The 17,189-nt window shown below is 35.7% G+C and overlaps 1 protein-coding gene across 3 annotated transcripts in view; it reads right to left on the bottom strand.

The window, feature by feature from the left end:
* Positions 1-17,189, bottom strand: part of ncoa1 (nuclear receptor coactivator 1) — a 106,841-nt gene that overhangs the window by 13,009 nt on the left and 76,643 nt on the right. For all 3 annotated transcript variants that reach the window (XM_056480566.1, XM_056480568.1, XM_056480567.1), the window contains 10 exons: positions 16,258-16,364; positions 15,860-16,037; positions 14,046-14,225; positions 11,885-11,983; positions 10,886-11,026; positions 10,250-10,397; positions 5,850-6,822; positions 3,631-3,781; positions 3,354-3,542; positions 3,122-3,242 (listed from right to left, as the gene is read on the bottom strand). In XM_056480566.1, the coding sequence (XP_056336541.1) occupies positions 3,122-3,242; positions 3,354-3,542; positions 3,631-3,781; positions 5,850-6,822; positions 10,250-10,397; positions 10,886-11,026; positions 11,885-11,983; positions 14,046-14,225; positions 15,860-16,037; positions 16,258-16,364 (2,287 nt within the window). The remainder of the gene's footprint in view (positions 1-3,121; positions 3,243-3,353; positions 3,543-3,630; positions 3,782-5,849; positions 6,823-10,249; positions 10,398-10,885; positions 11,027-11,884; positions 11,984-14,045; positions 14,226-15,859; positions 16,038-16,257; positions 16,365-17,189) is intronic.

Below are 17,189 nucleotides of genomic sequence, written 5' to 3'. Positions count from 1 at the left end.
TCTATTCAGATGCTAATCAAAGTAGGTGTACAACAATGTTCTTTATATCATTTCTTCTCATTAACTGTTTTATACATCCAAATATCAAAGGTACATTAAAGAGTCAAAAAATTTGATTTTAACATAACTGATGTTCAACACACATTAATAAGGACAACATTAGCATCTGTTAGCTTAAATTGTAGGGAACGCCTAGCTCAGCGGTATCAAATTTAGTTCCTCGAGGTCAGCTGCCCTGCACAGTTCAGTTCCAACCCTGCTTCAACACACTTAAGCCACCGTCACACTGCAATTTCTGCCAATTGAAGACCAAAACAACATAATTTTGCATGCTCAAACTCTAGTGTGACAGCATTACTTGTAGCTTTTAAACAAGCCTAAAGTCTTAATTAGTTTGATCAGGTGTGCTTAATTAGATTTAATTAGAGTTCCACACCTGTGAGCTAGCTAATTTTAAGCTTTTACACCATAATTTAGTAAATAAAATTAAAAATACAATAAAAAAATCTCCAATTAGAATTTTAAATACTGGCTTTTAAATATGAATAGAGTAAATTATGTTTTTACTCTAAGAAAACTGAGTTTCTGAATAATTGGGTCAAACTATGAGACCGCACAGTAGTTAGAGGAGTTCATGATGGACTGTCAGAGGTACCAACTGCTACGAGTCTGTACTGAAATGTAAAAAAAAAATGATTTTGACCACAGCTGATTGGCCACTTTGTTCACGCACTCAACAGATATGACCAGTGCTTCCCACAATATATTAACGGCCGCCCAAGTATATTTAGAGACATTTATTTTAATTATTTTATTCATTTATTCATTTATTCATTTTACACTTTTATTGCATCCACCCAATAGCCAAACATCCGCGATCGGAAAATCTTCTCTCGCCCTACACGTTTCCTACTTCTCGTTGTGTGTGCAAGAATTTTCAACACTCTCACAGACAATTTCATGTGCTCTGCAGAGACCCACAGAGACGTGCCTTTTTGGGACTTAAAAATGCGTTCGTCCGGAGTTTCTAAATCTCCTCAAATGTCCGGGATTTGGCTTTTGGTTTCGCTTTCTAAGCCATTGTCATTTTTATTTTAAGCCCGATTTACTTTTGCTTGGCTTCGCAGCTGACAGCATGTGCACAGCCGCAAGAGCGAGAGAAACATTATATAATTAATTATTTGATCTAAACGAATAAGATAAACATTTCTATTTACTCAAAGAGGACGAAATGACATCTGAACTGACTGCAAAATATATGTACATCGTTAGAAATGTTTAATTAACTCATTTGTCTTATTTAATTAACCTACACATTTATTCTTGTAATTATTTAACTTTTTAGAGATTTTTATTCCATAGATGTTTTTATTCCTGTCATTTATCTTTCATTTGCTTTTTATATATTTTTAATTTGATGATGTTGATACATTACATATTTTATATATATCTAACATGCTTTGGCAGTACTGTACAAAATGTCAACAGCAGATTTTACCTGTCACATGGCTCCTGAATACAATAAAAGTAAAACAAATAGAGGACTTCTTTTTTGTTTATTTCAACAGTCTATAAAAAAAAAACTTCCACTCATTGAAAAGAAAGAGTGTATAATAAATACAAATATGCTGTGGGTAAAAGATGTGTTTCAATCAGGCTACCACCGCAAGTATATTTCAAACCTGTGGGAAGCACTAATGACTGTGATTGGCTCTAATGATCGGTTTGTAAGAGTGCTTATATGGACACTGGGATGTTTGAAAACCATGTATATTTGCTGATCCACCAGCTGACTGACAGTGCATTCAAATGCTGACAGACAAGACTTTCAAACGCTAAAATGCCCAAGGACTTTTCTCTCCCTTTAAAGTGGGTGTGTGCATCTAAATTTTAAAATAAGCACTCTCAGTCAATTTGGGCCACTGACAGATGACAGTAAGCTCACTCTCCTCTTTCTGAAATGCTTTGTCCTGTCACGCCCACTCCCCTACCTTCTGCACACACCTTTACACACCCATTTAAGCTGCATTTCTCAAAATAAATATTGAAAACCCTTTTCAATAAAGAATTCAGTTGTTACATTAGTTAACTTTATTAGTTAAGATAAAAAATAAACTAAACTTAAACTTTATCTGTGTTTGTTAACATTAGTTAATGCACTGTGAACTAAAATGCAGTTTAATTTTTACTGTTAATAAATGTAGTAAAAATAAAGGAACACTTTAGTTCACATTTCACAGTAATAAGCTGCAAATTTTAAGTTAGATTTGAACTAGAAGATGGGGGTTCATGACTAGTGGTGGAAAGAGTACTGAAAAATCATTCTTAAGTAAAAGTAACATTGCTTACCTAAAAATGTAGTACAAGTAGAGTAAAAGTATGTGTTGTAAAGTACTCAAGAGTAGTAAGTAGTTAGTATTACACTGTAAAAAGCTGATGTATTAACATGTAATTTGTTGATGTGTGTAAACATAACATTCTTTAGTGCATTTAGTTACTGCCCAGCAAGCGCACAATTTCATAAGACATTAATATTAGGTTATATTAGGTCGTGACGTCAGGTGACCAAAATTCAATGTATATCCAGCGTATAAGAACAATCTTATTTTGATGTCCAATAACGACATGCAAGAGTTTCTGCAGGTTACTTCAAGTCAGATTTAAGACCCTTTAAGACCATTAAGATTGAAATTTTAGACTTATACAGGGTTAAATACTAAGGATTTTTGCTGAATGTGTGAAGGGATGTGTTGCTTTAGTTTTCTTTCCCTGATTAGGGAATTTAATTTGGAGAACTTGCCATAAAAATGTCTAACAGCTGTTGTGAATTGAATCTCTTTGCAATTAAAACAAAAGTTTTGAGATGGATTATTAATGGTAATTTTTGGTATTATTGGTAATTGGGTGTCAGCCTGATTGGGTAGCTTTACTTCGACATAGGAATTAAGACCTTTTTAAAATGATTTAAGACCTACAACACAATATTTCGGTGAACCTAAGACTGTTTAAGGCCTTTTGTTTTTGAAATTTAAGACATTTTAAGACCCTGTGGACACTCTGTTACACCTTTATATATCTGTTCGATAGCCTGACCATGATCAATTTTCAAAATAACACTCACTCTTGAGGAGAGGACAGAGGGGCCTGTGTCTGGTTGGCCAAACTGTTATCAAAGGTCATTGGTTCAACCAGAGGCAAAGCCTGGAACTGCTGAGAGTCCGGAAGCTCCAGTTTGGCCAGACCTGAATCAAAAAGAGACAACAATACAATCATCATTAACATACTAAGTCCTTTCAGTCGTTAGCCAATCAAACTCTCTGTTCTCACAGCGTGCGATGCATTTAATTCCAAACCTGTGTTGGTGTTGAAAGAGTTGAGGCTTCTTGGACTGGCAAAGGGGCTGCTGCTCTCCTTGGGTGGCTGAAACAGCTCTGTCTGTCCAAGATCCGACACCTGGACTTGACTCTGACCCTGGTTTGGTGTGGAGGGGTCACAAAAGTCAAAAGAGGTCTGACTCGGGAGGTTTTCTCCATCAGGGAATGCTATAAAAAGAAGTAGAGAATAAAAAAAATGAATGGTGAATTTATATTTACTATTGAGTTTATGTGTGATGGTTTTGAAGAGCCTAACCTTGGCTTGATGTTCCAGGTGACTCTCTCTTCACATTGACCCCAATGGAAAGGCTGTCCTCGCTGGGCTCCTCTACAGTTTTACCTCCAACAGAGGTTCTCAGAGTGGGCAAGAGCTGGTTCAAAGTGTCCAGATCGGTACTGGGAAACTGCTACTCGTGTAAACAGACACAGCAGTGGAGTGGGAACGAGAGCAAAGGTCATCGACATCAAAAGGCCCACCGGAGCACAAGAAAGACAAAGTCCACAGATGACCGCTTCAAATCAACACATGCTTTTGACAGTTTAAGCACACAGTAACAGAGTAAATCTGGCAAGAAAAAGGCCTGCGAAATATAGCATAAATATTCAGTGCGACTTTGAAGGGGCATTTGAAGCTGTAAATTATTTCTATGGCAAATAGTCTTTTCCTGTGACATGACACAAAGCTGAGAAGAGCGAAAAGTTATGCAGAGACGAAATGTGATGAAAACCAATGTTAGCGCATACACTAGATTTGACAAGTCTCATAACAGTTAATACCTGATGAGATTTGAAAAGCTTGAGTTAAAATGGTAAAATGAGGTTTTGTTCATTAACATTAGAGGCATAAGTTAACATGATCTAACAATTAACAACAATGCATGCTATTAACTACTGGCTTATTACCTGCCTATTATTAAGATATTAACTTTTCCTTAGTAGTTATAAAATATGATCTTATTCTGCATGCCTAATCCTAACCAAAACCTAAACCAAACTTTTACCTTACTAAGTTTTAATAAACAGCTAATTAGTAGCTTATTAAGCCAGTAGTGTTAGTTAATGGTTTGTTAATACTGTGAATTGTGACCTGAAGCGTTACCTATATTTTTACTACATTTGTTGACTGTAAAAATGCAACTGCTCATGTTAATTCACAGTGCATTAACTAATGTTAACAAACACAGATACAGTTCAAGTTTTGTTCATTTTACTTCATCTATCCATCCATCCATGTACATATCTATCTATCTATGTACATGTGTATATATATATATACAAAATATATAATATATAAATATAAAATATATATAATTTGTCATTTCTAATTTAAATTAACCTTTTTTTGTTTGTCTGTTTTATTGCTGAGCTACAAATTGAAATTAAATTTAAATGAATCTGACTTTTTAAAACATAAATACTGTCACTCGACAAAGTACAAGACATCGGCAAGCAAATCAAGGCAAAGTTAACATTTTAGTTAACATATATATTTATATATATATTTATATATATATATATATATATATATATATATATATATATATATATATATATATATATGTTTACATATATATATATATATATATATATATATATATATATATATATATATATATGTTTACATATATATATATATATACTGTTTAGTTAACATATACATTTATATATATATATATATATGTTTACATATACATATATATATATATATATATATATATATATATATATATATATATATATATATATATATATATATATATATATATATGTTTACATATATATATATATATATATATATATATATATATATATATATATATACTGTTTTAGTTAAAGCAATGTTTTTTGTTATTTTTATACATATTATTAAGACCCACTAGTCTTAACAAAATTCGGATTTTGGCCCTTTATAAGAATTAGTTTAGGCACCCCTGCTTTCGCATTACAACAGATTTTGATGTTAATAAAAGGTGTTCTCTTGAAATTTCAAAGTGTTTTTGGGTTTTCAGAAGTTCATAAAGAACGCTGGGTGATGCAGTGGCGCAGTAGTTAGTGCTGTCACCTCACAGCAAGAAGGTCGCTGGGTCGAGCCTCGGCTCAGTTGGCGTTTCTGTGTGGAGTTTGCATGTTCTTCCTGCTTTCGCGTGGGTTTCTTCATAATTTTTATGAATCTTTTCATCTTCCAATTTTAAGGTAATACACTTATTATGTTGTTGTTTAGCTCATTTATGTGTTATTATTCGTAATGATCCGGTTTTGTAATTAATTTGACTCAAACTCATGTCACAATATATTTAAAACTTGCTGCGAACGTATTGTATTTTTGAGAAAACAGAATTTCTTTCTGCTGCTAACTTTGAATAAACAAAACAATCAATTTGTCAAACAAAACAATAACATAAATAATCTGTTAGTGTGTTTTGACCAAATAAACGCAGCCTTGGTAAGAAAAAGAGAAATATTTAGCATAAATACCGGGCTGGCCTTGCCACTGGATTGAGGTGAGCCAGGCATGGCGTTGTTGGCCAAAGCAGCAGCACAGGACACATTCTCTCTGCTTCCTTTCTTCTCGGCCTTCACCTTTACCGTCTGAAGGCTGAGGGTGGCCGGAGGTGGCAAGTCCTCCAGGTCTTTTTCATCCGTATCCAGCAGGAAACGTAGCAGCTGGTGGTCCTGGGGCTCCTTCCCGAGTCCCCGTGCTATCAAGGCTGAGTTGGGACTGGTTGGGGGCTCCTTCTTAATATCCGGCTCTTTGCCCGCATCTGCAGGGCTATTGTCCTGAAGCAGCCGATGCAGAATCTTATGCCGCTCTGTTAGGCTGCTGTGAGAGGCCGGGCATTGGGACGTGGGTGAAGGACGGGGTTGTGAGTCTTGTTCGGGGGTGCTTGAGCCATCCAAAAGTTGGCTGAGCTTGGGGTTGCCGACTTGATTGCTTTTAGGCTCATCATTGGACGCTTCGGGCGGTTTGGCGGGAGGCTGCCTTGCCGGCGAGCTGCTGGGAGTTGGAGTCTGTCTGGGGGGCAAAGGAGAGGGGAGCGAGAAACCGACACCATCGCCGCCAGACTGCTGCCTGGTTAGTCCACCAGCTGGCGAGTGGATGCTGGGCGCTGAGGGGGAGAATGGATGTCCGGGCACTCGTGGGCTGCTGGCCAGACCCGGGCTGCCCCGTGGAGGTCGGGGCGACATGAATGAGGTAGGGGTTGCTGTAAGAGGGCTGCCTAGTGGAGAGGGGCTGCTGACCTGCTGCGAGGGCCCAACACGGCTGGGCGTCAGGTAGCCTGGTGGAGTGGGCGTGAGGGGGCCGGGAGTGGCACAGGTGCCGTTGGTGTTGTTGAGATGGATGCTGAGGTCACTGGAGGGCTGCAGGGCAGGCGAGCGGGAAGGGGGAGCAGCAGGAGACGAAAGGCTGGGGGTAGTGTTTTCCTGAGAGCTAGCAGTGTTGTGTTCCCTGCAACACAATTGAAAAAATAGTCATTAGCTACGTATCCATACAGAAATGTGAATTAAACTTGTGTGCAAAGCTGGAATAAACATACTGGACCCTTACTGTGCCTGTAACATGTGGGAGGCACATATGCAAACTGCTGTAATTCCTACAGCGTTCACCTGATTTGGACGTAAATCCCCTCAAATTAAAGCTGACAGTCTGTGGTTAAAGCACACCTTGATCATTTCATTTCAAATCTATTGTGTTGTTGCATTGAGCCAAAAATGTTAGAATTGTGTCGATGTCCAAATAATTTTGGACTTAACTGTATATCTAACTTCAGAATTTTTATTGTTTTCTTTATTTTCCACTTTTTTAACCCTCTACCGCACGCATTATGATAAATCTATTTAAAAAAATATATTGACTGTTTTTCTTTTCTTAAAATGGCTTAACTTGAAGTGCTGTAAAAAAAAATTAGTAAAAATATTTTTTAAGGGACTTTATGAAATGTTGCCATATGGCAACAACGTCCAACAATGGATCTAACTTAGAAATTTCAAATTTAAAACTTTCCTTATAATTAATAATTTTGTTGTTTGAAATTATTTAATTGGTGTTGCAGTTTTATAAGCTTTAAAACAGAGCTTATAAATGACACCTTATACATGCTTTCCAACAACTCATATTCCCACAGCTTTTATTTATTCCATTATTTTTTGCTGAATATTATTGAAAACAATCATAAAATTGTATTATCATGTATATAACATCTAGTAAATGTAAATATTTTCTCCAGTAAATATTACAACAAATAAATAACAAGTCTAGTATATCCAGATGCATCAGAATAATGTAGCTACTAGTTAACAATGTTTATATATATTATACTGTATACTATACTACGCCTGTCTTATCTGCCTCTGAGCTAACTTACCTGAACTGTTTCTATCAAATATCCAGTCTGCATCATTCTCATGGTCACTAAAACCCATCCCATCCCCAATTACATCTGCAGGAAGGGCCAGTTATGTCCTTTTCTTCTTTCACTTACATAGAACATGGTGGTGTTCGCTAATACGCTGTTACCTGTATTCATATCTATTCATGCAGTAGTATTGGCTACTATAGATTTCATGCAAATGCTTTTATCACATGACTAATCAACATTATATTACAAGCTTTCATGTTGTCATTGTAACTACTTAAAAGTTCACAGCTGACCTTGCCAGCTAGCTAACCCATTGCAATATTGCACGTTCCACTATTGCACAGTGTTGCCATTTGGCAACACATACATTTGATCGATTTACAAAAAACTAATTTGATTAAAATAAAAATTTGTTGTGAATATGTCATCATAACTTATTGGAGCTGATGTCTCAGATTTTTTTGTGGATCTGACATAATTTGATCCTTTGTTTTTATTGACGTTTACATTTGCATTGAGCAACTGCTCACAATAAATGTCAGTCTGTCAGAAAAACAGCGCCACAGAAAAACACTGCACGTCATGTGACTTAACCAAAGCACATCATTGGCTACTCTAAGGTCTTCTCTTTCAAACAAAAAAAAAAACATTAATGTTGCTCTATAAGAAGCAGTGGCAGGGAAATTAACATAACTATTATGTTGCCATATGGTGACACCGTACAGTACAGGGCTAAATGTCATTCTGTGTTCTTGTGTTGATTTGCATGTATACTGAGATGTATCCTGGAAAAAAAATCTGGATTCTGAAAAATCAGGCATTTCCATCCAATGAGTCAAAGAGAAAACTCAATCAGATTACCTTTTTTCTCATAGGATAAACTCCGTTGTACGCATTTTGATTTTTTATGTGTATTTTTCCAATCTTTATGCTCATCTTGACGTGTCCATAAAGCATTTTTATGCCATAATCCAAAATGTGCACAAAAATAGGTGGATGGAATCAACTAGTGTTGCGTAGTGGGCTCATATACATATTCACATATGTGTAGAATTCACACAAATATGTCATTTCTGTCTTAATGTAATGATGTATTCACGGTTGCGAAATCACACTTGAGCTGACGCACTATTCGTTTACTACCGAGAGAACGCCGGCCAATGATGTCTACTTTAGTGAACAGAACCTGCATATGCTGTGAATAGCAGGTAATAAAGTTGTAAATAACGTTCAGTTTGTTACACAGAGCGATCGTTTGGGTGCTGCGTGGAAAGTATGATTTGCATGTATTTTTCTTCTCAGTGACGGCAGCCATGACATGAACCACTCTCCACAGTGAAAGTGAAAGCAGCGCGCACATAATTTAAATGATCGTATCGCATTTTACAGTTAAGATTACAAGCATTTGATGTTTTTTTTCATAGTGCATAAAAATAAATGTCTACTGGGTCAGTATAACTGCTCTAGCCTATATATTGTTGAATATAATGCAAGAGGGAATCTGATGATGACAAATGTTTAATTTTACCAGTGAAAAAAACGGTCAATTATTTTGTCAATTACAAATGACAAGCACATATCTGAAAGATAATAATTCAACTTTAGAATTATGAATAGTTGTATTCTGATACCATCATTTTACTGTGAATTAACAACCAGGACATGTCCTAAAGTTTGTCCTAACGTCCACCATTACAAGTCTATACAAAATTTAGCATTTTAACCAACAGTAGACCTACATATAATACATTATACATTACCTACAATAATATTATTATGGTTGTTGTTGTTTTACCATGTTTTAGAAATAACAATAATCATAGCCTCGTCATATTCATCTTTATTTTACATCTACAAAATCGTGCGAAAATCCTGATCTTGATTTTAAGAAAAAAAAATAGTGATTCTAATTTTAGCCAGAATCTTGCAGCCCTACTGTATACAAACTACAGACACATACAAATCAGAAATATGGTGTTCCATCGATGAGCAAATGTCATTCTAAAATCATTCTATAGAGTTTGAGTTGTTTGTGGTGTGTAGCAGGACTGACCAGGGTCTGACTTAAGCAGTGTGTGCTGGTTAGAAATTACGATATAGAGAAGTTACAGAACAACTTCTTCTGTTCTTAGCTGTTGAATCAGCAGCTTTTTTGATGATTGACCACATTCACTGATGACAACAACAATGTGTCCTATGTTTATTATTACACGTTACGTTCTGCTAATGCTCTCAAATTGATCTGTTTATATAATTGTGTTCATATACTTGTAGAAAGAGATGCTGAACATAAAGTATGAAAAAGAGTTTCTGCTACTTGATGAAAAAAACTGAAAAGCCTTTTTTCACAAATCTTGAATTTAGTCCACTTCATCTAGAGATAAAGCAAACATTGTACGAACATGACTAAAGAAACCAGAAACTGCAATTTTCCAAACCATGACAACATATACAGTAAATCATCAGGCTTATTGCAAAAGATATTGTCTGTATTGTGTGTTGTGAGAAAACAGTTACCTGTCTATAGTGTGAAAGCCCATGATGAAGGGCTGTACGTCTGGGTTTTGGGGGCAGCAGAATTTGCAGCGCGTCTGCGCACTGAGGGATGTCCCGTCACTGAGTGTGAAATGGTACAGAGGACTGATGGCCATGCCGTGGGTCATCACTGACAAAACAAACATTATTTTAGCTCCTTATTCCACAAAAATATAAAATGAAAAACAAGACAAAGATATGCATTTCAAATTGAATCTTCAAATAAAATCTGAAACTGAAAAAAAGGTATCAGAGTTTCTACAATATTGAATGAAGAACAACATTAGCTTATAAGAATATTATAAAGCTTAAGGATGATGTTACTCTAATAATAACAGGAGTAACAATAATATTCCAGTTTCACTGTATTAAAAATGGTGAGCACTTCTTTTGAAAGCATTATTTAAAAATCTTATTTTTATATAATTATTAAAAAAAAACTTTAATAAGCAATTTGACTGGACAGCTACTCAATGAATTAAAAAATACTTAACAAAATCATTTGTTAGGTACTGTCACATTATGTAGATAAAACCTTGAAAGTTTTTGTATGCAAGTGAAATATACATATACACACAAGAAAAGGGCTAATTATTATAAGGGATTATAAGTGCTAACCCTCATGAAGCAGCTTCTTGGCATGGGAGGGTTCATTGCCCTGAGGCTGGAAGAAAGCGTAGATGCACTTCCTGACCAGATCCTCCCAACCTGGTCGGCCTGTGGCCCTCAGAGCACTCGTCTCAATAGAGATGATTTTCCCTACACGTGCACACACAGTTACACACAAACACACAAGCATAAAGATTAGTAAATGTACCCAACAGAACTTTACTTCAGGAAAAGAAAGTGGAAACGTTTCAAATTGGCAAACTGCAGATTTTGTGCTTTAGAAAAAGCAATTTGGGCTGAATTAGCTTTATAGACTTAGTTTTAGAATCTTTTTTAGTTTTGTATCTCACTCTCATCAAGATGCATTTATTTTATTAAAAATACAGGATAGCTGAAATTTGGTGAAACATTTTTACAACTTAAAAAAAAAACTGCTATCCATTGTAATATACTTACTCAAAATGTTCAATATTCTTGTTATGGCAAAGCTAAATTTGAAGCAATCCAGACACAGTTAGTGTCTCGTGATTTTTCAGAAATAATTCTAATATAATGATTTGTGTTTTTAACAGGTATAATGCCAGGCATATTGCAGTCCAAGTGAAAGCGTGGTCTACTACCACTGTACAGGTTTGACCACAGTCAAAGATCAGCTTTTTTTTTTTTTTTTTACAAAACTAGGACTTAATCTACTTTATGTTATGAGGGAAAATATATATTTTACAAAGAATAAGCATTTCCCTATCAGTCATCTCACAGGTATCTCAGTTCTAGTACTAGATAAATGCAGATCTTATTTTTATTATACTGTCATTACAATTGTACAATCATTGTAAACATATTTTAGCTACATTTTTTAACCAGTGATAGGTGTTTTTTTTTTTTTTTTTTTGCTTTGTCAAGACTAAACCTAAATAACACAGCATGAGCTGTTACATCTTAATAATGTGGCCAGATCAACAAGTCAAGTATCTTAAACTGGTGTGTGTGTGTGTATTGAAACCATACCTGTAGGGTCCTGCTTGGTGATGAAGGACTCGGTACTAACAGGGATTTGAGGTGGACGGGGTATTCGGCATGCTATACAGATCAAACAGCTCTGCAGGTCTGTAAACAACAGACATACAATAGATTAAACAAGACTATATAGCTATTCAACAATTGTTTTGCAATGGCCCATGAATTAGGAAAGAAAGTTCTGTTAAATTGAACAAATTAGTACAGTTAGTGCATCGAATATTAAAACGCAACTATTAGAATTAACAAATGATATTCAGCAGATCAAGATGAGTCTTTACACAGCAATATTAAGAACATGTTTAATATTACTGTACTGTAGGGGATAACAGAGAGCATAAGAGTAAATAAAGAGCATAACACTATTCACTAAATTCAGATTTCACTAAGCATATGGATAATTTGTAGTGAATCTTTATTATCTGAAGTGACTTGTTTCAGATATTTTAATGGAAGTTCCACAAACCCAAATTACTTACAAAAACTTACAAAATTGAATCTGTTACTTGCTGTTACAAGCAATTTTTCATATATAGCTTTCCTTTATATATATTTCAAGGTTTGTCTTATTATTATTGGCAATAAAACATTAAATAAACACAATAATAAATACATATTTTTCACATTTTTATGTTGAGCATAAAACATGTATTTTTAATCAGCATTAATTTAATCAGCTTTTAATTCAATCAAAACTTTCTGTGATGCTTGCCAATTAAGTCAATATATTTTTAAAGCTACACTACCTGACAAAAGTGTTGTCGCCTATCCAAGATTTAAGAAATAATAACTTGACTTCTAGTTTATCATTTTGTATCTAGTTGGCTTATATGAAAGGCAAAGGCCTCTAGATTACGCTTATTACAAAAAAATCTGATCATGCCTTGATTTTTTATTATTTAATTAGGACAGTAAGGTCTGACTTTGTTTAGACAGAAGTCTAGAAATGATGTACAGTATACAATATAAAGCCATTGTGCGGTGGAAAAAAAAATGAATATTGTGTATGACTTCCATGAGCATGGAGGACTGAATCCATACATCTCTACAATGACTCAAATAACTTCCTATTAAAGTCATCTGGAGTGGCAAAGAAAGCGTTCTTGCAGGACTCCCAGAGTTCATCAAGATTCTTTGGATTCATCTTCAATGCCTCCTCCATCTTACCCCAGACATGCTCAATAATGTTAATCTCTGGTGACTGGGCTGGCCAGTCCTGGAGCACCTTGACCTTCGTTGCTTTCAGGAACTTGAAGTATGAGGAGCGCTATCCTGCTAAAGAATTTGCCCTCTCCTGTGGTTTGTAATGTAATGGGCAGCACAAATGTCTTGATACCTCAGGCTGTTGATGTTGCCATCCACTCTGCAGATCTCTCGCACGCCCCCATACTGAATGTACGCCCAAACCATGATTTTTCCTTCACCAAACTTGACTGATTTCTATGAGAATATTGGGTCCATGTGGATTGCAATAGGTCTTCTGCAGTATTTGTGATGATTGGGATGCATTCCAACAAAAAAAATTTACCTTCTGCCACTTTTCCAATTAATCAACTAGACGAAAAGTTATTATTTGTTGCTCTTACAACTGGGATCAACAACAAGATTTATTTCAGGTAGTGTACATCTTCAAGTATACTTTAAGATAAATATTAAAGCATATTTATATAAAGTTTTAAAATATATATTTTGTATTTATTTGATTAAAGGTTATAAAATTAGTTCAATAAAACTAGAAACTAAACAAATAAAATGGTATACTAGATCAGTGTTCATGGTAAACCACCAGCACTGCATGTTTTAAATGTCTCTTTTGTCTGTCACACCCATTACAGGTCTTTCAGTCTCTGCTAATGAGCTGATGATCCAAATCAGGTGTGTTTGGTCAAGGTGAGAAACTCTGTACAAGAGGCCTTTATCAAATAATGTGCCACCCACAATTTGAAACACAGCAATCACACTTAGAAAAAGCAGATATGCAAAAAAGATCAACATAAATCTACAGATAAGTGCTAAAGACACTATTTTTTAATCAGTCGTTTCAAATCCTAAAATGAAAACAGATCTCAATGTAGTGTCAATGACAGCTTCATCAGACTCCAAGCCAAATGTTTATATGTGTTTGATTTTCTGAGTGTGTGTGTGGTCTTACCCTCGCCCTCTTCCTGCAGCGCTTTGGGCTGAGAGACTGTGAAGCACTGCATGAGCTCATACTGTTGTCGGGCCTCCTGGTTCTCTGAGTCCACCTCGTCTGGAGGCCTTTTTAGCAACCTGCAGTTAAACGTGTGGCTGTTCCTCCGGCCTTGCTCCTGAGACCATGGTACACCGTTTACTAAAAACACACACGCAGATGTGCAAGGTAAGAGAAGTGTGAGATAAAGACCACCAGTGAAGTGTCACTGAGTTCTGAAGTGAAAAAATGTTGACCTCTAACCTTTGTGCTAGTATATACAGTGAATGATTAGTGAAGAGCTCAACCTGCCTTTTGTTCCTTTTCCCCACAAACTGTGCTTTTTATTAAAAAAAATTTAATAAGCACAAAGTAAATAGCTAAAAATAATGTTACTTACAATTTCATTTACTTAAAATTCAATCAGCTACTTGCTGTTTTTAGCAATTTCTTATATTTAGTTTTATTTTATATATGCTTTAGGGTTTTCTTTATTATTATTATTATTAGCAATAAAACAGCAAATAAACGCTATTAAAATAATTAAAAATATATATTCTATTTTTCTTATTACTATTATTAGCAATAAAATAGCAAATACGCTCTACTAAAATAATTAAAATATATATTCTGTTTTTCTTATTATTATTAGCAAAAACATAAAAAAACGCTATTAAAAATAATTAAAAATATATATTCTGTTTTGCTTCTTCTTCTTCTTATTATTATTATTATTAGCAATGAAACAGCAAAGCACTTTTAAAATAATTAAAATTATATATTCTGTTTTTTCTTATTATTATTATTAGCAATAAAAGAGCAAATAAATGCTGTTTTGAGTATTAGTAGACTGTCTGCTTAATTTCTGTTGATACTGCTGCTAAACAGACATTTAACTGACTATCAGTAACTTTCAATGTCAACTTACACTAACCCTTACCCTAACCCCCACCTAACGGTCTACTTATAATCTAGTAAGAATTAGTTGGCATGTAGGTGCAATGTAACTTAAATTTAACAAACGGACCATCAAAATAAAGTGTGACAGTTTTTAAATATATATTTTGTATTTATTTTTATTTTTAATCACTGGTAGTTAGTTTTTGTTGTTAATTGAATAGTTTTTACAACAATTGTGATCATGTGATAAAATGTTGCAAAGTAAAATTAGTTTATTAAAGCTACTGACGTTATTTTTCACGCACGAGCGAGTGCAGTATTTTGGCTTGACACTGCCACTCTCATTCACTTCCACTGATTTTTAGACGTTAAAAACAGCTCGTTCTAATGCTTCATGCTGCAAACTGATATCTTCTTATTTTATTCTTCATCTTTTTATGCATGGTCATGAACACACTTGTTTGTAGAGCAAGTATTTTGATCGTTTTATTATTCCTAGTTAATTGTCCCATAGGCAACAGAATCAGAAGTTCTAAAACTATCACAAAAATGAGCACACTTCCACATAGCAGAATAAGGTCAATAAACTAAACAAACACACTATTACTTATTCAAATATAGGTATATTTATAAATGCATTGTGTGCATTTATTTAGTAATTTTTTGACTGAATACTCAAATCAACATAAATGCTCAAAAGGTGTGGCTTTATTTGCCATTCTTTAACACATGCTGTAAACAAGTGTGATGGGATAAATTAACAAGCAACATGTTTTCATGTTAACCAGGAAAAAATCCTACTCATCAAAACTGTCCATTAACCCTCAAACATTTTCTGGGGAAGTCTCATGTCACGTTAGATGTAAAGTGTTTTATCTTCATTCAGCGAGACTTACCAAGGCTCTTGGGCAGCAGAATGCGCACAAACTCGTTGTGATCTCCCACATGAAGGATGCTGTAGACGCTGGAGGTCATCAACTCTTCCTGGGTATAACCCAGATAACCGGTGACGTTCTCAGAGACAAACACAATGCGGCCCTCACGGTTCACAACGAAAAAGAAGCCATCCAGGGCCTTATGGAATGAGCAGAGAAGCGAGATGGAAGACAAAAATAAGATTCACGAAAGCGCCACAGGATCACATTCACACTCAGAACTGTAGAAACTGGGTCAAGTTTAGATGAGGACGCTAATATAGGTCTACATATTCATACATCACAACACTCTGAACCATAAAACCTCAATTAGAGCATATATTATTCAACAAATAAAGATACCAAAATATCAAACAAACCTCTAAGAGAAGAGGCCCAAGAGCTTCCTTTTCCACCATGCCGTGACTGCTGGACGATATGTCACTCTGCTGCACCTCATCATTTGGAGACATCAGAGCTGCATTCTCTGTAGACACAAACATTTACTTTTGTGAAAAGGTGATGCAGAAGTCTAAGGACCAATCCCAAATCTACCCCTTACAGCTTATTCACACTAGCCGTGACTTTGTAGCTGCATGTCGCTCTAGGTGGCGACTTGCTGCAAATGCAGGTCTGTGTAGGTCTACAGCAAAGAGAATACAACCGGCCTCTGCAAGAGCTAAGAGAGGATCGCGTGAGCTCTACAGGCGCTCCTATTGGCTGTCGCTCAAGAAAGTTGTTCTTCATTTGCATAAAGTTAAAGGATTCTCAACTTTGTAACGTCACTCGATACGCACACCTGGTCGATAAACGTCACTCGCGTACACAGATCGCCGGAAGTCGCCCACTCTCTATTTAAAATGAACGGTCACTTGTTGCTTTGCTGTCTTGAGTCGCTCGTTGTGTGAATATTGCCTCATTCAGACTAGCAGCGACTTTGTAGCTGCCGGTCACTCTGAGTGGTGACCTGCTGCAAACGCAGGTCTGTGTAGCTATATACAGCACGAATGCAACTGGCCTCTGAGCGAGCTGAGAGAGGAACACGTGAGTTCTACTGGTGCTCCTATTGTAAGTCGCTCAAGAAAGTCGCTCTTAATTTGCATAAAGTTGAAGTATTCTCATCTTTGTCACATCGCTCTACAGGCCCACCTGGTCACCAACGGTCGCTTTCGCTTATGTAGACGGAGGTCGCCGGAAGTCGCTTGCTATCTGTTGAAATGACCGGTCGCTTGTCGTTTTGCCAATGCGATTCGTTTATAGTGTGAATGAGGTTTGAGGCTTCAGCCATTCCCCTTACTCCAACAACCTTGTT

The sequence above is a fragment of the Danio aesculapii genome, chromosome 20 (assembly GCF_903798145.1).
Source record: "Danio aesculapii chromosome 20, fDanAes4.1, whole genome shotgun sequence".
In the NCBI taxonomy this organism is placed as follows: Eukaryota; Metazoa; Chordata; class Actinopteri; order Cypriniformes; family Danionidae; genus Danio; species Danio aesculapii.
This window is presented reverse-complemented; position numbering and strand designations above follow the sequence as displayed.